The sequence below is a fragment of the Cololabis saira genome, chromosome 11 (genome assembly GCF_033807715.1).
Source record: "Cololabis saira isolate AMF1-May2022 chromosome 11, fColSai1.1, whole genome shotgun sequence".
Taxonomy (NCBI): domain Eukaryota; kingdom Metazoa; phylum Chordata; class Actinopteri; order Beloniformes; family Belonidae; genus Cololabis; species Cololabis saira.
Window position 1 is genome coordinate 12,553,725 of NC_084597.1, and position 24,172 is coordinate 12,577,896.

Consider the following 24,172-nt stretch of genomic DNA (forward strand, 5'->3'; position numbering starts at 1 on the left):
TATTTTATTTTATTATCTCTTGATATTTTATTTTGTACATTTTGTACAGTCTGTTCTTTACCATACCCTCATAGTTAATACCTACCCTCATCCTATATGTTGTCCACCGTCACGGTGTGTAGAGGCAATGCTGCCTCTACACTACAATTTCCCAGCTCTATCTATTTTGACCCAATCACTGGGTTTAATGTGTTCCTATACCCAGTGTTATGAAAACAGTGCATCACCATCATCATCATCATCATCATCATCATCATCATCATCATCATCATCATCATCATCATCATCATCATCATCATCATCATCATCACGGGAGCTGATGAAGGTCCTGCTGTGGCAAACATGTCAGTTACTTTTGCACATTTGGCAGCGTTTGCTTGGAGTCTTTTTCTTTCTCTTGCACATATTCTCCCCGCTTCCTTTCTATTTTCTCTCTTATTCTCATTTTTAACAAATACCTGCTTTTGTGATGGAAAATTCAGCCCTGGCTACTTGTTTAAACCAAAACTGCTGAGAGTAGCAAAATAATAGCCTTGGCCCAGCTACACGTACAGACTGTTAGTCCGCTCAAAAAAAGATTAACACTGTCTTTAAACATGTTTTTTGGCGTCTCGTATTGTAAGAATGAATCGTCTTTTGTGCCTTAAACACATTATGCTTCCTCTGTTTTATTGTCTTTCTGCATCGAGACACCTCATGTATGTTTTGACCATTTTGCATGCAACCGTTTCAATAAATCTACTGAAATCTGGATCATCTCTCAAGTCTTATTCTTGGTAACTTAGTCACCACCCACTTCTAAAACATAGTGTACCGGTGAATGATTAGTGGATATAAGCAGTGTGTGAAAATATTTATGCAACAAACAGAACCTTGTAAAATTGTATTCAGTTCCTCAGTTTAGGGCTTCAGTTTTGGTCTTAGTCAATTAAAGACTATTGTTATGAATGCACAATATATTCCCTATTCACTTATTATTTTTGGGGATTTAGCACACAGGAAGAAAATACAAAATGTATGTGCATTACTTGACAGAATATTATAGGTCAACTATATATATGTATAATAGGATTTTAGCTCAGATTTGTGTCACACTAGGAATTCAAAAAGCTAGATTTGCTTTGGTCTTTAACACTTTGTTTGAACCAACATTTGTGGCTTAAAGAATATAGAAAAAACTGTTATTTTTAATACTTTCACAGACACTGATACATAAAAGTGACAATTAAGATGCCATTAAGAACACCCAACCATAGATCATTGAGATTGCTAAGCTTACATGACCTGAAGTCAAGTTGTATTTTAGCATCTCAGCTTGTTATGCAGTCTAATTTTCAGAAATATTATATTTATTTTTGTATATTTATGGCACCTATGATGGCTTCTGTTGCACCTTTTCTGGCTCATCATTTTGTCAGCTTTTGATGCCCGAATGATGCACATTAGGGTTGTGTAATGGTGTATAAAGGAAGTTTGTTGGAGTTGAAATACATTTTTTCTGCCACATACACTTTGGCCTAATGTCTCTCCTGAAATATAGACTACTAAAAAACGTGTCTCAAGTACTCCCTCATCCTGTTTTAGTCTTTCCTGCTGTTTCATGGTGTGATTCATTTTTCTTCATCTCTAGATACAGGTTTCTGTTGATTCCTCTGAAGCAGTTATTTGGGCACCTTTTGTGTCGTTTTCCTGCCCCATAAAACCAGACTTCCTTCCTATTGTACTCAAATGCTCAGATGGTTTCTGTGAGTACCGGCAGTCTGAAACCCCAGATGTTCTTGAGCTGCAAGAAAGTTGCTTTGAAAGTACCGGTAGGCTGAATAAGGCATGATAAACTCGTGTGAAGTAAAACATAAGCATCCAGTCCTTATGTAAACATTACTGAAATGTCATTAGGGCAATCAGTCAATTAAACATATGCAGTATGATCTACTGTATCTGCATCTGGTACAGCAGCTGTACAGCAGCTCAGAGGAAAGACCTCCAGAGGGTCATCACCACCGCCCAGAAGATAATCGGCTGCCCTCTCTCCACACTGGAACAACTCCACCGCTCCTGTTGTCAGGAAAAATATAATAAAAGACACTTCACACCCCGGACACTCACTGGTTGAACTGCTGCCATCTGGGAGGAGATGCAGACTAATGAAAACGAGGACAAACAGACTCAAACACAGCTTTTATCCAACAGCAATAACCACTCTTAACAAAAACAGGAGCTAATGTGCAATAACAATAACAAAAATGATTGTATGCTGATGAAGGTTCTTGTGGGGTCTGTGTGTTGATGTGGAAGGGTGAATGTGTCTAGATATATATATATATATATATATATATATATAAATATATATATATATTTATTTTATTTGTTTATATTTTAAATTACATTTTATTGGATTATTATATATATGATGCGCTGACTGGAGAGCACTTTTAATTTCGTTGTACATAAGTTATAATGACAATAAAGAACTATCTATCAGTGTATTTCAACTAAGGTCAATTATGGTAAATCCATTTAAAGATAATTATTACATTTAATGCAGCAGCAACTGATTGAACTTAGTTTTAAACGTTGTTTGGTCACTGTATTTTGATGTTATTACAACAAATGAATGTCTGTTAGTTGTGAGTCAGTTGTCTACTGTTAAGTGTTTTTCAAAGTGTTGTTTCAGCTACTGGATGCCCTAAATTTCCTTTAGGATTGATAAAATATCCATATTTCTATCTATCTATCTATCTATCTATCTATCTATCTATCTATCTATCTATCTATCTATCTATCTATCTATCTATCTATCTATCTATCTATCTATCTATCTATCTATCTATCTATCTATCTATCTATCTATCTATCTATCTATCTATCTATCTATCTATCTATCTCCCAAACACTTGTCTTTAATGAACTTTATTTTGAAAGGAACCGGATGTGTGATGCCATCAAAGCGCGTCAACTTCCTTGTTGACGAAACCTTCGTGTAATACACAAAAACATCTGCTAGCCCTTTAGGAACATAGACTACCATGTTTATCTCACAAAAGTGTATCACTTTCACACAAATTCCGGGGCTGGTGCGCGCTCCCAGCCTGTTATCGTGGAGTTTTCGTGGTTCTTCAGTTGTGGCCAGAGGCTGTGCTGCGTTTCACCGTCCAACCCCCGACACCAGGACCAGGGAGCTCCTAAATGACCCCAAACACACAGTATTTCATCGGTGTTCATTCTGGGACGCCCGTAAAGCTCGGATCAGTGGTCTCAGAGGGCTGTCTACCTCCCCGGAGGACACGGGAGGTGCTGTGGGGAAGATCCAGTCAACACACTACCATCTCATCTACACCTGCAAGGTAGAGACACCAGCACTGGGGGGGGGGGGGGGACTTTAATTCACATGGTATTCAGCAGAGGACCTTATCCAAAGCGACTTAATTGAATATAAACACAACCGAGACAAAAAAGTAAGAGGGATTTGCATTATTTAGTTTAGTTTAGTTTATTTTGTTTTGGTCATTTACATTTTAAGATGTTTGCATATACACACTGTATATGTATACACTAGGGATGGGCGGTTTGGACTAAATAATTTATCACGATAATTTCTGGCATTTATCCCGATAACGATAAAAATGACGATAAAAAAAATACCAATTCAACTCCACCTTTGTAACTATAAATCTATCACCACATTCAGTCTTTGGAGCCCGCAACACTGCTCTAAAAGAATACTGAATACTACTAAACGTCATCAATCTTTCTTTCTTCCTTCCTTCCTGGCTCATTTCCTTCCTTCCTTCCTTCCTTCCTTCCTTCCTTCCTTCCTTCCTTCCTTCCTTCCTTCCTTCCTTCCTTCCTTCCTTCCTTCCTTCCTTCCTTCCTTCCTTCCTTCCTTCCTTCCTTTCTTTCTGGCTAATTTCCTTCCTTCCTTCCTTCCTTCCTTCCTTCCTTCCTTTTCATTTTCATTTTTACCGCGAGATCACAAATTCTTACCGTGGGGAATTTTTTTGACGGTATATCGTGAACGGTAAAATATCGCCCATCCCTAGTATACACACAGGTATAAATATGTATATATATATATATATATATATATATATATATATATATATATATATATATATATATATATATACATATACATATACATATACATATATATATATATGTACACATTTCTTTTTTTTCTTGACCAAAAAGGTATAGGCTGAAGCCTCATGGCTTATTTTGCCTATCCTTTTCAACAAAAGGCAGACTACAGAAAAAAAGATACTAATAAGAAGAAAACGAAACGAACGAACAAAAAAAAAAGAAAATGAACAAAGAAGAGAAGAAAATAAATGTGGTCACTCACGATTGAGGACAGCTGCAGGAGGAAAGTTGCATAATTTAGACAGTTTAATATGAAGATAATTTATATTAGTGTTGTATATTTATCTATTATTTTAGATTTATAATTCTTTTTTAATTTGTAAATTGAGCTACTTTTTTTTAGTTCCTCATCCAGGCGGTTCCATAGTTTCACCCCTTTGACACTGATACACCTTGAAATTTCTTTTGTTCTTGGCCATTTCTGCTCAAAGATGCCATAGCCCCTTAGGTTGTGCCTGCTTTGAATTGTCCAACACCCGACATCAGGGTGTTGGACGCCAATGGTGTTAGCAGAAAACCAAGTTTATTGAAGATGATCCGATACCAGTACAGGGTGACTGGGTGACAGCAACCACGAGGTCAGAGGAAGATAGGTGTGTGATAAATAGACACTATGTTGATTTTTTTTTAAGTCATTGACGGGCAGGAATGACCTTGAGCTCTGTCTTTGGTAGGTTTAGTCGAAGATGCCATTCATTCATCCATAGGGAGATGGAGGAGAAGGAGGCAGGTGTGCCCAGGGCTGGGCGATATATCGAGATTTTAATATATATCGATATATTTCCAAACTCGATATGGTACGAGACAATATCGTTTATATCGATATAGCTTATTTTGCGACAAATTGACTGTACATCAACGCTGACCCCTCTCGCTGGCAAAAAAGTACCTTTGTGTGCTGAAACCTAACAGTGTTGACAGGTTAGTTTTCCTGGCACAAAATCTGTAAAATGTACAGTAGTTGACTTGTTGTAATTATTTGAGATTTGCTCAAAGAGATGCAATATCTGTTTACATGTTTTATTTGAGATTTGCACAAATGTTTTGTTATTTGCACAACTGTCAACCTCAGTGGAAAAGTCTGCCTGTTACTGTCTACATTGTATTAATTGCACAGTGTATTTTAATTTAATTGTTATGCAGGAAAGGGATATTTGTTTTATTTTATTCACCAAATGGACCAAAAGTCATATCTCGATATTTTCTAGCTAAATGGCGATACTCGATATATATCGATATTTTTTCTGTGCCATAATTGGGGTTTCCCCCAAAGCATTATAGCATAGCATCTCTGTTAGCTTCATTTTTTTCTGAGGCAAACCCTTAAAAAAACAGTCAGTTTTAATACAAAGCCTCGTGCCAAATGTCACACATTTATTAACAGAGGTCTGCACAATATCAAAATGTATAAAACAAATGAAATAAAAATAAACTGCCTGCATATATAGAATAAAAATGCTTCTTGAATAAAATAAAACAAATATCCCTTTCCTGCATAACAATTAAATCAAAATACACTGTGCAATTAATACAATGTAGACAGTAACAGGCAGACTTTTCCACTGAGGTTGACAGTTGTGCAAATAACAAAACATTTGTGCAAATCTCAAATAAAACATTCAAGTCAATTTGTCACAAAATAAGCTACCGGTATATCAAAATCTTAAAAAAAAAAAAATGCAAAAAAAAAAAAAAAAAGGGGGGTTTTTTTAAGTCGATATAAACGATATTGTCTCGTACCATATCGCGTTTGAAAATATATCGATATATATTAAAATCTCGATACATCGCCCAGCCCTACTGTGGGATATGATTAAAAGCAGGAGATTGCTTTGACTGAGATCCCTTTATCAAATAGGACTGATAACATTATATATGATTAACTCTGTCAAAGGCAGCTAATATGTCTAGTAGAATGGGGACTGATGATTGACCTGCAGCTTTAGCTGCTCTCAAGGACTCTGACCGACAACTGAGCCGTTACAGAGGAGTGACCACTTTTGAAGCCAGACCAGCAAGAGTCGAGGAGGTTGTTCAGAGAGGGACTTTGAGACCTGTTTGGAAACCACTCTTTCAATACTGGTACTCTTATTTCCACAAATCACATCGCCTTGTAAGTGCAGCTTATCTATTTGTGATCAGTCTTGACTTTCTTTTGTTTAAAGTCCAATATCTGATCTGCAGGCTGTGTAATGTTCCCAGGTTTGCTCCACCAGGTCCAGGCAGATAATTTCTAAGGTGGCTTATCACAAAGGTGTAGTGATCGTGACATGTCCAGGATGTGAGAAACACCATATCATCGCTGACAACCTCGGCTGGTTCTCAGACCTCGGGGGGAAGAGGTAAGTAGTGATGTTGCATTCAGAGTCAGATAGTTTTATTGATCAAAGAAGGGTAATGTGTTTGGAGCTTATTGAAATGACACAGCTTAAAACTTGGAGGCAAAATAAGCTATGCCTTCGAGGAAACACAACACGTACAGTAATTTGAGGAGAACAACAAGCAACAATGTGTAAAACAGAAATATGAAAGTAACGGGTTTATAAACGAATATATTAGCCATATAAAAATGTTTTGTTTTTTTTGTCTGCACACATATTAATGATTGAGGTATATATATGTGCATTATTACTATATTTAATATATATACATATATATACGCATACATATGCACACATACATAAATATACACATACAAACCCAGTGATTTTTTTTTAAAATTTTTATTAAATATGTTTTTAAAAATTTTATAAAATTTTATAAAAATGTGTTTAGTAGTCTGATAGCAAAATAAATTAATAGATTGAGCTGAACATAGTCAGATAGATGAGCAAATAAATAAGAAGCTCAGAAGTCTTTTATTAAATGCAAAATTGTATGAAATAGCATAAGATATAAAAAAATTATATTTTGAACGACCTGACCCTGTATTTACAAGATTTACTGTAAATCGAGAGTCAAATACTGCTTCTAAATGCTGCAGTTCAAGTAGCCTCACAATACTGGACCCACCTAAAATTGCTGATTAAATGCTTAGTTTTTCTAACTTTTCATTTCATTCATCTGTAATTGGAGGAAAGGCCACCTCTAGACTCTGCTCTCTGAACATAAACTATTATATTCTCATTATAAAATGATGATATTATGTTATCATTGTCATTATTACATTATTATTAACGTTGTGGATGTTATCTTTGACAACATCCCAACCACAACCATTAAAACTTGGAAGTTTAGGAAAATGTTGCTCCACTTGTTCGCTTTCTTAGAAAAAGATAGATTAGATTGTCCTTTATTCCTCCCTCAATGGGGAAATTATCTTTGTGCAGCAGCAGTACACTCAACACACACATGCTGGGAAAGGGTAAACAAAGTAAAAAATGTATAATTACAAAAATATAAACAGTATATACATTGGAATGAAAATAAAAGTAGTGCAGTATGAAATGTGTAACTTACAATCATATATATCCTCAGAGTATTTTGAATTACCTGCGCTGTGTTACTTAATGCTTCAGAAACATTGAGGAAATCCTGGCTGCCAAAGGGGAGAGAGTGAAGAGAGTTGAGGGAAGTCCGGCACTGGAGATAGTCCTGGACGAAAGCAACCGAGACAAGTCACAGCACAGTGATCATCCAGAAACGTCAGACAAGGACCCAGGGGAAAAATAACAATGTGTTTTTAGAACTGTATATATTCTCTGTAAGATGCTTATATAACATTTTGTAATAAATACAATATTTTCAGTTGCTTTTGGTTTTCATGAGTGCGTATTCGGAGGGGGGAGTGAAACAATATTCAAAAGCAATACTGGATATCTATAACAGGGATAAAGCTGCAAAGGACCCTCAAATCTACAGAAGTGTCAAGTAACGAAGTACAAATACTTCGTTACCTTACTTAAGTAGAAATTTTGGTTATCTATACTTCACTGGAGTAATTATTTTTCAGACGACTTTTTACTTTTACTCCTTACATTTTCACACAATTATCTGTACTTTTTATTCTTTACATTTTAAAAACAGCCTCGTTACTCTATTTCATTTCGGCCTTTAAACAAAAACTATCCAGTTAAATTGCGCCATCCGGATTGAGTGAATTTGGTAGTGGTTGTGGCACAGATGTTCTTGTCCAGTTTTGTTCTTACATCCGTCGCCCTCAGATTCCTGCAACTAAACTTGGATGTACATTCCAGTAAAGGTTAGGATAAATGATAACATGCCTCTGAAGTTTGACTTTTTGCACCATTACAATACTTAGGCATAGGCAACTAGTCATATCTTCTGCTCTCTGAAACACATGTTAATGCTCAATAGTACACATATATGGTTCTTTAATATATTTGCATTATACTAAGATGCATTCATTTTCAATGGCTTTTGTCCTTAATGGCTTTTTTCCCCCTTACATTACTTTTACTTTTATACTTTAAGTAGTCTTGATTTGAAACCAGTACTTTTATACTTTTACTTGAGTAAAAAACTTGAGTTGATACTTCAACTTCTACAGGAGTATTTTTAAACTCTAGTATCTATACTTCTACCTGAGTAATGAATGTGAATACTTTTGGCACCTCTGCAAATCTACAATAATAATAATAATCCCAGGCTGCTGTGTGGCAGCGGAGCGCCAGTTCTCGCGAGAACTGCGCAGACAGTGCGCTCCGGCCGGTAGCTCAGGTAGCAGCTGCAGCGACCCGCTCCTTCAATCCGCCTTCAGGTGAACCGCGATGGATGCTGACGGCGGCCCCGACGAGGCAGAGAGACCCAGGCACCGTCCCTTCCTGATCGGCGTCAGTGGAGGAACAGCCAGCGGCAAGGTCGGTAACCTTAACTCTAGCAGTTTGCATGCCTGTTAGCTTAGCAATGATCCCTATTAGTGCTAATTTTAACATGCACACACTGTCAAAGAAATTGGCACGCCCACTTTTCCAAGAAGATACTTTTATTTCAAAAGTACGTTTTTTTTTACTACCTTTGCAACCTCTTTCTTTTATTTAGGAATAGGTTAAGGATATCATATGTAACAGTAATTTAAGGAGTCACCTGATCAACATTAAACTGAACTCAGTGATGCAACTTAACCTCATACAAGGACCTTTGTCCCTCATTTAGTCCTTGAAACACATCCAAATATCTACATATTTCTTCCCCCAAGCTGCTGCTCTGATTATTTTTAAACGTTATATATATTTTATTTTACAATGAAAATATTGTAATTTAACTTTTAACTTTTTTTATGCTGTAATGAATTGTTCTCTCTTGCAATATTTGTATTTTTATTTTTAATTCAATGTTTTTGTATGTATTTTGTATGATAGTTTGAGGACCCCAGGAAGAATAGCTGTTGCCAAGTGTAACAGCTAATGGGGATCCTAAATAAACTAAACTAAACTGATGAACTCTCACCACTCAGAGTTTCAGAGTAATCAACCACTGTGCAATAATAATAAAATAATAATAATCACAATCATATGCTGTAACAATGCACCTTTCAATAACCATGTCTACCTCATACTGCTGCATCTTTCACTTAAAAAAAAAAATTGTATATATTTTAATAAGAGCTGTCATTTGTCTATTTACTGTACAGTGAGCGAAATAACCAGAGTCAAATTCCCTGTCTTGTTTGACCTGAATTGGCCCATAAACTTGATTCTGATTCTGATATTGTGAAATTGTTTTCACCATGGCCCTTTCGACCGGTCAAAACGTCATTACAGATTTTGAAAGTTAACAGTAATTTGAATGACATGCGTTTTGTCTCACGCAGTCAACAGTTTGCGCCAAGATCATGGAGCTCCTTGGCCAGAACAAGGTGGACCACCGCCAGAGGAAGGTGGTCATCGTCAGCCAGGACAGCTTCTACAAAGTCCTGACCCCGGAGCAAAAGGCCAAAGCACTTAAAGGCCAGTACAACTTTGATCATCCAGGTAGGCTCAATCTGGAGATGATACATTTCCCTCCCAATTCACATTTCATTATGTTTCATTTCACATGTTATTATGTTTCATTTCATTTCACATGTCTCTGTGTTTCTAATTCTCATCTGGACCGTATAATAAAAAGGTCGTCTGATAGGTTATTTAAAATTGTTAGGATATAAGTGATTTCACATTAAAAATGAATAATAAAGAAGTCATGTTGAGATGTCTTGCCTGCTCTGGGTGCTATTGTGCTCTAGATTATGTTTGGGGTTGATGTATTTAGATAAGCAAGTGGCAGTCAACAAACTTAGCTTGCCAGATAATCTTAAACAAAGTAAAAACATCATACAGTTTAAAAATAGTTTAAAACAGACCATGATTAGTAAATACCAACAAGATTGAAGGATAAGATGCAAGAGAGAGAATTATGGAATTATGCAGGTAATAATTACTGATCTTTTTGTCCTTGTTTTAATCGGGACAATTTATTATTTATTTTTCCTTTTTTCTTTTCTTACTGGTTCTTTGTTGTTGCATATATTTTTTTTTTGTGTTTGCTTCTTTTTTGGGTGGAAATGCTAGAAAGCGTTTGTTATAGAAAGTGTAAATAATAATAATGTGAAGGTTAAAGGGTAGGCATTTATAAGCTCAGAGCTTCAGCCTATTCCTTTTCGATCCAAATGATTACACGACATGTTATGAATGAGTGTACCATATTGAGCACATGATCGAAATAAATAAATAAATAAAATAAAAAATATGTAACAAGTGTAAGGTTTTTAAAAAAATATATATTTTTGACTCCACATCTATATCTATCCAGCTGTACTATCAGCTAACAGTCTTCAAGATAATGTTTACTGTGAGATGTACTTTCTTACAAGGTGCATTGTTTTGACTAATAACATTGTTTCTTGTGTTTACGTATTTGTCACGTGATGCATGCCCTACTGTTCTTTTTTAACATCTTGCAGAGGCCTTTGACAATGAGCTAATGTACAAAACCCTGAAGGACATTGTGGAGGGTAAGGTGGTTGAAGTGCCAACATACGACTTCGTCACCCATTCCAGGTAGGAAGTAGGTGCTTTACACTGATTAAGCCCTGATGAAAAATCCCTGTCCTTCTCTTTTTTTTTTCCCCCGCTACTTTTAATCTGAGACTACTTTGTGCCTTTTGTAGGTTGGAAGAAAGGATAACCGTTTACCCAGCAGACGTGGTCCTGTTCGAGGGAATCCTCGTCTTTTACCCCCAGAAAGTTCGTGACATGTTCCACATGAAGCTCTTTGTGGATACAGACTCAGATGTTAGATTGTCTCGCAGAGGTATTGATATCTCCGTCATGGATAATTCTAGATCTCGTCACAGTCTATCTGTAGCTTGACCTAATTTTCCTGTAGTCCTGCGAGACATGAACAGAGGGAGAGACTTGGAGCAGATTCTCAGTCAGTACACAACGTTTGTAAAGCCTGCTTTCGAAGAGTTTTGTTTGCCTGTAAGTACAATGTTTGTTGATGATCATGTACCGTATTTTCTGGACTATAAGCCCCACCTGTATATAAGCTGCATCAGCTCTATTAAAAAAAAAAAACAATAAAAAAAGATATATAAGCCGCACCCGTATATAAGCTGCATCAGCTCTATTAAAAAAAAAAAACAATAAAAAAAGATATATAAGCCGCATCCGCTCTATTTAGAAAAAAAGATATGCAAGCCACAGATATTTATGTTGTTAGATTAGATATTTACTACATGTACAGAAGGATTTTGAGCTGTAAATGATGTACATGTTTGTACCTAAATAGATCCTTTCCTAACAGTGTCTTTTAACATGGCAGCAACTTTGCTGATTAAAACGGGACAGAACCAAGAGAAAATAACCGGTATTTATTCATCTATTTATCTGTTTGAAATCTGCTTCTACTTCTATCTGCTGAAGAAGAAGTAGCGTATTCTTCTTTGCATTTATTTTGTCTTAGTTTTTATTCTAATTCCGGTTAGCACTCCCCCTAGCGGTGGAAGAAAAATCCACAGAATAGCCGCACCTTTGTATAAGCCGCATGGTTTAAAAACCTATGAAAAAAGTAGCGGTTTATAGTCCAGAAAATACGGTACTTAGTTTTTTTTTTTTTTTTAATATATTAAATTACACCGTATTTCTAAGCATAATTTGATCTCTTTAGACAAAGAAGTATGCAGATGTCATCATTCCAAGGGGAGTTGATAATATGGGTAAGTTAACTTGAAGAAATACCTCCTGATAATATCTCCAGAATCAGAAATGCTTAAAAATCCTTATCTGTCTGTCACTAGTGGCGATCAACCTCATCGTGCAGCACATCCAAGATATTCTGAATGGGGATATTTGTAAATGGCAGCGTGGTTCCATTAACGGCCATGGGCGAGGCTTCAAACGGGGTAACTCTGAGCAGAGCGAGCTGCAGAACGGAGCAAAGAGGGTCCTGCTGGAACCGAGTAGTCGACCTCACTGAGACCGGATGAATGTGTGAGTGTGGGAATGGATGGGTCCAGATTTAATATGAGCTTTGAGTTGGAACTGTTAACGTGTGCAGACTAGTTCAGAATACTGTCTCATCCTCTGCTTTGTTTCGGAAGTGTTAATTTACAGGTCTATTTTGTAACAGGTCAAAGTTTCTTCACTGTTTAACCGGTGCATTCATGTGGCAAAGGAACGAGAATCTCTGTCAATCGTAAGGTTTTACATATCAGGACTGAACAGAAAATAAAATGATCTGGTCCTTACCGGGTCTTACAACCAAAAACTTGGATGAAATTGGGTCATGCAAGAATATAATAATAATAATAATCTCAACCACACCAGCATAATCTACAACACGATGGCTGAAAAAGGGACAAAAACCCCCAAAAAATCAAGGTGTTACAGAAGCTCAAAGTCTAGACATAAACGTTGATTCAAATGTTGTTGTTGGACTTTAAGGGAGATGTGCACATGCCCACAGACCTCAATGAAAAGAAGCAACTGCTGTCCAGAATATTTTTATAACCATGTAAGACACTGATGACGTCAAATAGAAAACGATACTACTGAATCCTGAATGTTTTCAATTTTTTTAACACGTTGTTTCTGCATGTCACCTTTATTTCTGTCCAACAATGAAATGAGGAAATATGTTTGTCTGAGGCTTTATTTACCAACCGACACCTGGTATGAACAGTTGGTTTTATTTTGTCTTGACAGTAAAACCTTAGATTTGAAAGAGGGATACTCTTGTTCACATGGCTGTTTAACTACTTTTTATTTTCATCATTAAGTCTTTCATCATTCACTGTTTTTAATTCTTTTTTTTTTTTTTTTTTAAATGTTCAACCAAGCTGTTGTTGAAATGAAAAGGTCATATGGAAAAAGTATTAAAAAGGTTCCTTTCAGTTTTTTTTTACATTTTGACCATACAGGGTAAACTGTCTCACACTTGTTTCTTTGAAAAATAATAAATAGAATATTTAAATTATATTAATAAATTAAAGTAAACTTTTTGCCATTCCTGTCCTTAATATTCTTTTATCCAATTATGTCACAATATGCATCTTAGTAATCACACCTAATGTAATATTGACTGCTTCCTTTTCATTGTTTTTAATTCTGAACTGATGCCTTATTTTTCTTTTTATTTATTTTTCCACTCAATGTACAATAAATAGAAATTCTGCTATGAGCTCCTTCGGCGTTTGTTTTATTAAAAGGAAAATGAAGGTTCAGACAAAGGTGCTGTTTTTCTAGAAACAAAGCTGTTTGTTTTATTGGAGTTTGAGAGCACAGTGTGATTGATGTGTTGGCTTCTGACCATTATCCCAAAAAAGAAATCAGATGATTTACAACAACAAATGTTGGAATGAGAAACACACAAGCCACTGGGACTCCAGTCACACACACTCGCTCATATGCTGACATGACTGGGACGATTGTGATTGCCTGATGGTTCTTCTATACTTAACACGGCACTCAATGATTCAGTATGACGTACATAGATCACAGCATCTTTACTATTAATCTTTTTGTGTTTTTGCTTTGCTTTTTTTAGTGCACATACATATGGCACTTGGGAGAAGCTAAGCTCTTCTTATTAGCATAAACATCCTTTTTAAGAACAAAAGGAGCACTGTATATAATACATGTCATAACCATACACAATTCTTACACAAAATGTTTCAAAACAAACTCATAAATTCCAGTCTATAATGGCCATCCTCTCTTCAAGTTCAGATCTCCTCACTCACACCCACGGCAGATTTTCCGTCTGCGTGTGGACGTGACATTTTGAGGCAGGTTGCTCCCAAGGTTCTGCTGTGTGAAGGGAACTCCTAAATCCAGGAGAGCGCTGTGGAAGATGACCAGCAAATGGCACATACATAAAAGGAGGAGGAACGAGGGGGCTTTAGAGAGTAATGGACAATTCAGTTCAATCACACGCACACGCAAGAAGCTCCACTCTAAAACAAAGAGCCCAGGGGAGCAGACTTTGGCCATTCCCGTAGTGTCTCCCTGTCCGCTCTGTGAGATTAATCGCTCCTCCTCGGGCACCAGGTTTCCTCTGGTTTCCCCCATAATCTCTGAATCTCTCCCTGCCTACGTAGCATAGGCAAAGTAATCCCAATTATAACCTCCCAGAGTGGCAGAGCTTTTTGTAAACCATGACGAAGTTGTCTGTAGTTTGTTCTGGATTTCCCACGAGTCTCCCATTAGCTTCGGCAGATTGATTCTGTTTGTCTCTCAGTCTGTGGTAAAGTGGAGTTAGTGTCATGAAGCACAGTTGGAGGTCAGTGTTGGAGGGGCCCCACGGGCCCTAGGTCTTTTCTTCGCGGTCCGTCTTGCGCCTAGCAATATTTCTGGGCTTAATTTTCAAGGACAGTTCCCACAGGGCTTCCTCGGCCAGGTGGTCACTGAAGTCGTTGAAGAAAGAGATGATGTCTTCATTACGCTTCAGCTCGTAGTGCCTGAGATCAGAGGAAATTTGATGAACGCAGGAATTTAATCCTCAGAAACCAAACAACTTACTCGGAAACTACAGATGTGTTTTATAGGGGTGTAACGATACACTAATCTCACGATACGGTACGATACACGATACTGAGGTCACAATAACGATACGATATTATAGCAGTATTTTTTTAACAACCTTGAATGAGGAACATATGACTGGAAAAATTGTCTTTTATTTGAAAGACAGAAAATACAAAACAATGCTGTACGTTTGCCCTAGTGTTACAGTTTGTAATGCTTTATAACTGTTTAAGTTTTAAAGATAAAGCCAGGCCAACCATTTTCCACAAACTGAACTAAAAGTAAATGTCAGGTTTGCATTATGAATCTTCAGTAAACATATTTTGCCACAAACTGAATAGTTTCTCTCATGTATGATTTGACTTTTTCTTTTTCTAATTTAACAACTAAAATTAAATAAATAAATAAAAGTAAATAAATACATACAATTTTGCATCATAAAAAAGATTGATTCATGCTCACCTTATAAGTGTAAGAGGAGATTTATTTTTGTTAAGTTTATTTTGGTAATTCAAGGTTCATTATTTTATAAATATATTCTTTATATTCTGATGTAAATCAGGGACTATAATGACACTAGTCAGTATATCTGTACTTGTTAATATGTTTTAGATTGGGCGGAGTGATACAGCACTAGGTGTTGTGTTGATGTTCTAAAATCCTACACTGTTGAGGGACATTAAAGTACACTGGAGCTCAGCAGAAGTTGCCCGCGTGTTTATCCTACTCACGACCCGAAAAAGGTTTAATTTAATAAGGTAAGGCTTAACTCTACACCAGCCTTACATTAGTAAAAGTTCAGAGCTGAAAACGGGACCACAAGACGGGACTAGTTTCTTCTGAGCGGAGTAAGATTTTGGTTCCCGGGTCGAGGTGCGGTCGCGGTCGGATGCGCGTTTCTAGTCAACACAATAGATTCATATTAATAACCCAATATCACGATACACTTTGTCACCTCCACGACACGTATTGTGACGTTTTTGTATCGCGAAATTTCGTGGCACGATATATTGTTACACCCCTAGTGTTTTATGACATTGAAAAAGCTTTTTGTTAATTTCTAAGATTTTCTCTCAGTGGACTTACACTTGCTGAAAGCGGCGCATGCTGTCCAAAATGTTAAACTGCTGCCAACGTTTGGAGAAATTGACCTTCCCCTCAATGAGGTCAGGGTTTCCCAAGTGGACAAATGTCAGATCCTGGAGAATGAGACCTCTGCAACGAAGAATAAAACAGTCAAAATTAAAGAAGAAGTCAAGGCTGCGGTTAAGCAGCGGGCCTGTACAGGTCTAAACGTGCACGATTACTCACAAGTATGGGATGCATGGGGGCTCCACCTCAGCCAAAGCGGCTCTGTACGCTCTGAAGGAGGAGGAGCTGTCGATCAGCGTGCAATACTCCTCCAATCCCTGATGAAAAGAAGATTTAAATATGTAGCACATCTTGGGACACGATGGATACTATTTAGTTAACCAAACCATCATTTCACCTCTGAAGTTTGTTTCTGCCACTCCAATCTCCTGATGGGTGCTGAGTCCAGAGCAGACAGTATTGCCAAGTAGGAGTTAAAATTATTCAACTTTCTTAAGTGCTGTAATTAAAACAGAGAGAATGAATGTTATATACACTAGTAAAATGACATTTGAGTTTGTGTTGTTAACACTTAAGGGGATGGACCTTCATTATCTTAATGAACTTGAGAAGCAGCTTCTCTCTGTCTTGGGCTTTCTCCTGCTGAATTATCAAAGAGCGGACCCTGTCGGAGAGAGAGAAAGAGAGAGAAAAAAAACACTAAAGGTGTCAGTATTTATAAAAGCAGTGGAGAAAAGGCAGGACTTCTAATGTTAGGAGATTTGATTATTACATTGTATGATCAGGAGTTTTCGTCCTGTCTTACCAATAGCTCATGTTGTTAAAGTGCTCTGTGAATTGAGTCAGGTTTGGGCTTTTTTCCTCATTCTGCTCCTTTGCCCAAAGCAAAACTTCTGGAATCTGAGGGAAATCAAGATTAAATGTTATTTCAGACTCCATGAAGGCCAGTGTCAAGGCACAGTCGGTGCAAACCGGTAAGAGGAGGGAAGTTACTGTACCTCAATTTTGTAGAAAAGTTCAGCATCGAGAAGAGTGAGCTGATCTGCAATCTCGTGACTGCGGAAGTCATGAAGAGTTCCTGGCCTGTTAAAACACAGTATTAGGTATTAGCAGTACTCGAGTTGTAAAAAAAAAATCAGGGGGGATGGTGGATTTTATCATATGGGGACAGATCATTTGTGCTGATTACAAATAATATAATATATTACAAATAATAGCAGTGACCAAAACACCTGCAGAAATACTGCAGGAATGACATAGCAGCAGTTAAATGCAGCCTTCTGTAAGCTTTAAATATCCACTGGGCTTACATCAAATACATCAAAACACAACAATAAAAAACTGTTTTCTGAACTTATCAATATGATTCTGTCCTTCACAGGATAAGTAAAATGGATCACTGCAAAAACTCAAAATCTTAACAAGAATATTTGTCTTATTTCTAGTTAAAATGTCTCATTTTAGTAAAAAAAAATCTCATTACACTTAAAACAAGACTCATCACTGGAAAAAACAACAATTTTCACCTGTTTCAAGTAGATTTTCACTTGAAATAAGTAGAAAAATCTGCCAGTGGAACAAGATTTTTTTGCTTGTAATAAGAAGATAAATCCCACTGGCAGATTTTCCTACTTATTTCAAGTGAAAATTGACTTGAAACAGGTGAAAATTGTCAAAATAAGTTATTTTTCTGGTGATGACTAAAAATGTTGAAATAGCAGTAATACCACATTAATTGATGAAATGACATTAGGAATGGAAAGTTTTACTGGGGGGATTATTTTGACTGTATTTATTTCAGGGGGGATGCCATCCCCCCTCATCTCGAGTACTGGGTATTAGAGTATTAGGCATCTCCAGTATCAGTTGCTGTAGCCACAATGTGGAGAGGAATCCAGTTAAATGTAATAGATTAAAAATATGAAAGTGACAGAATATTGAAAGCCATTTCAAGCCTAATAGTGACTATTTAGGACTAAGTGTAAAACAATATGTCAATTCTGTCCCTTTTTTTTCAACTGGTCTCCTGAGTTGATTCCATTCTCCATCTGTCCACCAGATGTCCCCAAACTCTACTCTATGCCATCACACCTGCCTTTTTCTTCACCTTTATCACTGCGGTAGGTTTATTACACTAAACTAGCTCACATCCACCTGTCCTCTGGCAAGCTGTCAACACTTAATGTCCAACTACTTTCCAGCCACCTGACTGTGCTTTTGACTTTGTTTATGACGTGGCACCAGGCAGGTACATCGGGACGTTTGTTTTGTGCCATACAAGTAAATGCTAATAGTAATGCTAAAACTTACCAAAGGTGTTTCGTACAAGATATGCCTTCTTTTACTACTTACATAATTTTTTTAGGGTAAGGAGAATAACAATTCACTATGATAGAAAAGCCCTAGATATAGATGTGTAGCTACATTTTGCCTGATAAAGGCAAAAATATCTCTATGTTTTCCATGGCATCCAAAATTAAAACTTGACACTAGGGCTGGGCGATATATCGAGATTTTAATATATATATTGATATATTTTCAAACGCGATATGGTACAAGACAATATCTTTAATATCGATTTAAAAAAAAAGAAAAAAAAATGTTTTTTTTTTATGATTTTGATATAGCTTATTTTGTGACAAATTGACTTGAATGTTTTATTTGAGATTTGCACAAATGTTTTGTTATTTGCACAACTGTCAACCTCAGTGGGAAAAGTCTGCCTGTTACTGTCTACATTGTATTAATTGCACAGTGTATTTTAATTAAATTTTTATGCAGGAAAGGGATATTTGTTTTATTTTATTCAAGAAGCATTTTTATTCTATATATGCAGGCAGTTTATTTTTATTTCATTTGTTTTATACATTTTGATATTGTGCAGACCTCTGATAATAAAGGAACCTGTGTGACATTTGGCACGAGGCTTTGTATTAAAACTGACTGTTTTTTTAAGGGTTTGCCTCAGAAAAAAATGAAGCTAACAGAGATGCTATGCTATAATGCTTTGGGGGAAACCCCAATTATGGCACAGAAAAAATATCGATATATATCGAGTATCCCCATTCAGCTACAAAATATTGAGATATGACTTTTGGTCCATATCGCCCAGCCCTACTTGACACATAATTTTTACAAATAACAAATAACATGTAAAACCATCTCTGCCTGGCAGTGAATGTAACTCAAGACTACAAAAGACAGAAAAATGGTTAAACCGGAAGATTACAGTTGTGTTTGTTATTCCCACAGTACCTTGCAGACACCCCCCGGGCAGAGAGGGGCTTGAGAGAGTTAGTGTAGCGCAGCAGCTTCTTTTGCTCCACCTTATCCAGGATGTTCTTGCGGAGCACACGAGCAAGGCTGAGCTCGCCGTTGCACACCAGCGTGAACACCAGGTCCATGAGCTGCTTCAAGATGTCCTCCGTTAGCTCCACAAGGCTGGAAGAGAGAAACGGAAGACGAGAAGTTAGAATAGAATAGAGTAGTAGACTTCATTGATCTCCCAGAGGAGAAATTCAGTCGTGCAGCACCCAAAACACACACACGCTTTATACATAAACTGTAAAATAGAAATTACCATAAATAGTTAAATAATAAAAAAGAGCAATATAAAAAGTAGAAAAAGACTATGTACAAGAGAGAAAAAAGTAGTAAACACAAAATAAACGGATAATATTTACAAGATATTTACAAATATTTCCAAAAAAGTTGAGAAATAGATAAAATTTGGGATGTCACAAATAGGAAAAAAAAGGAGAACAATACATCTTAAAGTTGTTGATGTTCAAACAAAAAAACAGTTTAAAATTAATAAATATAGTTAATTTTCCAAATTATTTTCAAAGGCTAGAACAAACTTTTAAGTCTTAAATGTAGCTGCAAGTAAGACAATAATGCAGTGCTCTTTGGAAAACCAACTTTTAATAGGGATTAAACTTTACACAGATTCTAAGGATTCCTCTAACATTTAAGTGTGACTGTGAGGTTAACATCTCCATATTCACGAATAAGATCATACTCCACCAGTATGATCTTCCTCCAGAAGGGCTGTTGATATGAGTTACTATAATCTTACAAGAATTACTGACTCACCAGAGCTCGTCCACCACACGAACCAGGACGAAGAACGTATTCTTGCTGACTCGCTTCTTGAAAGTGTCTGGACTGTGGCAAAATGTAGTATATGTGCTTTTGTGGTCAAGGACAACGAAACCACTGTATGTTACATATATCACATTTCCCTATAAGCATTAGATTTGGTCCAAAACCTTTGCTTTTCAATATGTATTATAAATAAAAATACTTCAGATATTTAAAAAAGGGAAAAAAACAATAATGCAGTTTTGCTCCCTGAAGGTGCATACTTTTTTTTGTCACTTGGCTGATTCTGTTACACAAAATAGGACAAAAAAAAGCTGTATAAGGGCATGCATGCCTGGTACTGCATGAGTTTGTACATACATGTATATGCAGTTTTAGCTCAGCTTAATTTCCTTATGTAAACAATGTCCATCATTACACTGCAATTTTAAGCTCTAATGATTATCTTAATATAGTGATGGAAATAAACACAACTTATTATTTATTCAACTGTATTATTAGCAAATCTTATGTCACGTGAAAAAAGTATGAAATATTGCACTTATGATACATATGTTGGACAGTTTTGAGTCTATCCAGGGATTTAAAAGGTAGTTTGTTATACTGATCTTAAAATATACATTTTGAGATGTATAAGTGCTATTATATGGGATGGTGTCATCAAAAACAAAGACATTATCAATGGTGAAATATATGACTGAAAATGTATTGTGGGACATTATCAACAGTGTGGGCAACCTTAAGTACCCCCAGCTCTCAAAGCACAAAATTTACAGAGCTGCTGCATCATTAGCCTCCATTTTTTCGTATGTTGTTCTCCTCTTTTGCACTTTTTTAGTAATTGTACCAGAACGCGAAAGGGCGTGTGGCGCCATCTAGCATCGCGTCGCTCAATAATCAATCGTGTTCTCGTGCATGTATACTTGGATTTCTCAGAAACTCCAGTTTAATCCTTAGCTAAATTGTTGCCAAACGCTTGATTTAGATGTGCACCTAACCCCACTGAATGATGTTGCTATTCTAGTTTTGCAGTAAAAACAGCAGGATTAAATGTTGGACAATAGTAAAAACACAAAAGATTTCACATTATAACCACAAGCCTGACAACACAACAACGGGAGAATTGTTAACTGAGAGGGCAATGCCTGGAAGAGCTCCTGTATTTTCTGCTGTAGATTAGAAAAAAAAAGTATCCATCAATACAGAGTTATAGTTGAACTGGGTTTAAATGTGCTCTAAATGCTTTTTAACTCAAAGATCTGATTAAGAAAAACAAGATAAGTCTGCCCTTGGTAAATAAGGACTGAAGCGAGAAAAGCAGCCGTCTGCCAACAAAAAAGCAATTAACCGCAGAGTGACATGTTGAATGGCTTTGAAAGGATATCTGTAGTGTAGCTTCTTAATGAGGTCCTCTGGGGTAATAAAAGTCCTATATGTAGTCAGAAAGGCTTCACAGTACAAAACAAGATCTGTTGAGGAAAAACAGTGGAAGAAGCAGCACATTTCAGTTGACGTGTAGATAGCGTTAATGAATCAAAGCTGACAACACATCATCAAATATGAAGGCTCTATACCCGGACTGGCACGCTCTGAATAACAAATACTTAAGCTATTTGAAATTCTACACATCGAATAAAGACAGTCATTCTTAGCAAATAAAAATGACCCGTCCTTTCAAGTTAAAATTATGGCAACTGGCTTAAGAGAGTTGTGCCAATGATTCAGATTCATGTGCAAATGAGTACTGTACCTTTGCGGTCTGTTTCCGTAGCGTGGACTAATAGGATATCTCCTGATCCGGCACGAACATCAGGGCCATCGTCATTCTGTGGAAATGAATAGGAAAAGAAATGAGGTGGGGAAATTAAGTACATAAACAAACAAAAAAATAAAAAATAAAAACAGGCCAAAAGGTAGAGAAATATTTATGAGATTGACAGCAAGAGAAGGCTGGTAAGACTTGTGAGGTGATGCAGTCTAGACCAAAATGTAGGAGGCACTTTTCCTTGGTCTCCCCCACCAACCCTCCCTGTCCTGCAGCAGCTCCTCTGATGACGAAGAAAAAGTCAGACTTGTCTACGGTAAAATCACCACCTCTGCAGTATGCTTTCTGTAGCGACTGTAAAATGTTGTCACGGGCTAAAAAGATCGTTCCAAATCTTGCTGCATCATTTCTGATCGTTTCCTGGCTCCTCTTGTAAATCCCTGTAGTCACATTTCCCCCTAACCTTGCAGAGAGGTGCGCAGATTTTTCACACATCTGTACATCAGACTGCACCACACAGGACAAAGGAGGAGGAGGAGGAGGAGGAGGAGGAGGCAACATCAGCTCCTCAATTTCAGATATTTAACTCCAGAGGGCAGCAGTGGTTTCAACGCTGCATCTCGCTTCACATCCGAGTGACTCACAGTGAACTTTACCCTGAGCTAGATTAGTGGGATAAAATAAACCCTGCATGCTGGTGCTATTGCACAGTTACATTATAGCACATTTCTGCAAACAGCACACTGTATCTGCAGCTGTTTCCTTACTTCTTGCTTTAGTGTTATTCTGCTCATGATCTCTTTGTGGTCTATGAGGGAGAGTTCGTCCACATCTTCCTTGTCGCTCCCGGGCAGTTCTGTTACTTTTTGTGCCTTCCTGAAATGTACACAGCACACCATCAACACAGACACACTTTCATCTATCTGACGCATCAATAACAAAAGCCCCACTTCCAAATCCCAACTGCATGCTGCAGCTGAAACAATTGATTCATTGATCAACAGAAAATGAGGCCCCGTTTACACGGAGCAAAAACGGAGGCGTTTTCATGCATTTTGGCCGTTCGTTTACACGAAAACGGAGCTCAAAGCCCCCAAAAACGATCATTTCTAAAAACTCCGGCCAAAGTGGAGATTTTCAAAAACTCCGTTTTCACGTTTGCGTCTAAACAGAGGAAAACGGAGATTTAGGCTTCAGAACGTCACATTATGAGACAGAAACGTCACCAGCGTCATTTGTGCGACCTGTGTTTACAATTTATTTGGCCACCGCCAATATTTTCTTGCATTTTACCTGTTTTATATTCTAAAGTCACACTTAAAAGTAACTCCACTTCTCTGTCACTCCAAACCAAAGACTCTCGTTCCTTCTTGGAAGTAAAGCCTGAATTATGTGTCATTTGTTGATGTTTTTTCCAGGATTCTGATTGGCTGGCATGACGTTAACAGCGTTTCCATGCGGGTCCGTGTAAACGAGGATATTTTTTAAAACGTAGAGGGGAAAATATCCGTTTTTGTAAATACCCGGCTACGTGTAAACGTGGCCTGAATCTGAAACTGCTCTTAGAGCAGACTGCTGGTTAGCTAAGTTTAGGGAAATACAATCCACCTACCTTTCCTTGTCCAAAGCCTCTTTGCTATTACTAGACGGGATCTGGGGGGCGGGGTCTTGAAGTACCTCATCAGCTGCAATTGTTTCCTAATCAAGGCAGAAAAAGAAGAGGAAATAAAAAAATAAAACCAGCCTCTTCAATGCAAGTTGCATGGAACATGATTGATGAATGCTTCCATGCAGTGACAGGAAGACTGCTACAGATGAGACTGCATGAACCACCAGGAGCCCATGCATGTGTTGGATGGAAGGAAGGATGGACGTGTATCACACTTTCATGATAATGTTGACGCAGATTAGGTAAAGACCGGACTTGTAAAATGCTGCTTATCCGCAGCACTGGCAGAAAAAAACCTAAAAAGACAATACCCATAAAACACCACCACCAGAGAGGAGAATCCACTAGAACTAAAACCACACCCACTGTAAAAAAACAACAACAAAGCAACGACACGTTTACATGCACAGGTATATCCAGACAAATGGCCTC

General features: G+C 37.2%; 3 protein-coding genes across 3 annotated transcripts in view; 2 read left to right on the forward strand and 1 right to left on the reverse strand.

Annotated features, from left to right (window-relative positions):
* The first annotated feature begins 2,962 nt into the window (after nt 1-2,962).
* On the forward strand, nt 2,963-8,453 carry dnlz (DNL-type zinc finger). Its single transcript, XM_061733750.1, has 3 exons — nt 2,963-3,344; nt 6,346-6,485; nt 7,662-8,453. The coding sequence occupies exons 1-3, from the start codon at nt 3,027-3,029 to the stop codon at nt 7,813-7,815; spliced, it is 612 nt and encodes a 203-aa protein (XP_061589734.1). The 5' UTR covers nt 2,963-3,026; the 3' UTR covers nt 7,816-8,453.
* Nucleotides 8,454-8,589: 136 nt separating this feature from the next.
* uck1 (uridine-cytidine kinase 1) lies at nt 8,590-13,765 on the forward strand. The gene is made up of 7 exons (XM_061733749.1): nt 8,590-8,963; nt 9,917-10,076; nt 11,045-11,141; nt 11,252-11,394; nt 11,470-11,564; nt 12,253-12,301; nt 12,383-13,765. The coding sequence occupies exons 1-7, from the start codon at nt 8,874-8,876 to the stop codon at nt 12,559-12,561; spliced, it is 813 nt and encodes a 270-aa protein (XP_061589733.1). The 5' UTR covers nt 8,590-8,873; the 3' UTR covers nt 12,562-13,765.
* rapgef1b (Rap guanine nucleotide exchange factor (GEF) 1b) overlaps nt 13,381-24,172 on the reverse strand; it is a 57,256-nt gene continuing 46,464 nt past the window's right edge. Inside the window, exons 15-27 of the mRNA XM_061733751.1 lie at nt 23,684-23,769; nt 22,839-22,947; nt 22,057-22,132; nt 21,691-21,775; nt 20,298-20,390; nt 19,458-19,643; nt 17,201-17,285; nt 17,008-17,102; nt 16,788-16,866; nt 16,600-16,701; nt 16,422-16,519; nt 16,197-16,325; nt 13,381-15,043 (exon numbers count right to left, since the gene is read on the reverse strand). Of these exons, the coding sequence (XP_061589735.1) occupies nt 14,893-15,043; nt 16,197-16,325; nt 16,422-16,519; nt 16,600-16,701; nt 16,788-16,866; nt 17,008-17,102; nt 17,201-17,285; nt 19,458-19,643; nt 20,298-20,390; nt 21,691-21,775; nt 22,057-22,132; nt 22,839-22,947; nt 23,684-23,769 (1,374 nt within the window). The 3' untranslated portion in view covers nt 13,381-14,892. The remainder of the gene's footprint in view (nt 15,044-16,196; nt 16,326-16,421; nt 16,520-16,599; nt 16,702-16,787; nt 16,867-17,007; nt 17,103-17,200; nt 17,286-19,457; nt 19,644-20,297; nt 20,391-21,690; nt 21,776-22,056; nt 22,133-22,838; nt 22,948-23,683; nt 23,770-24,172) is intronic.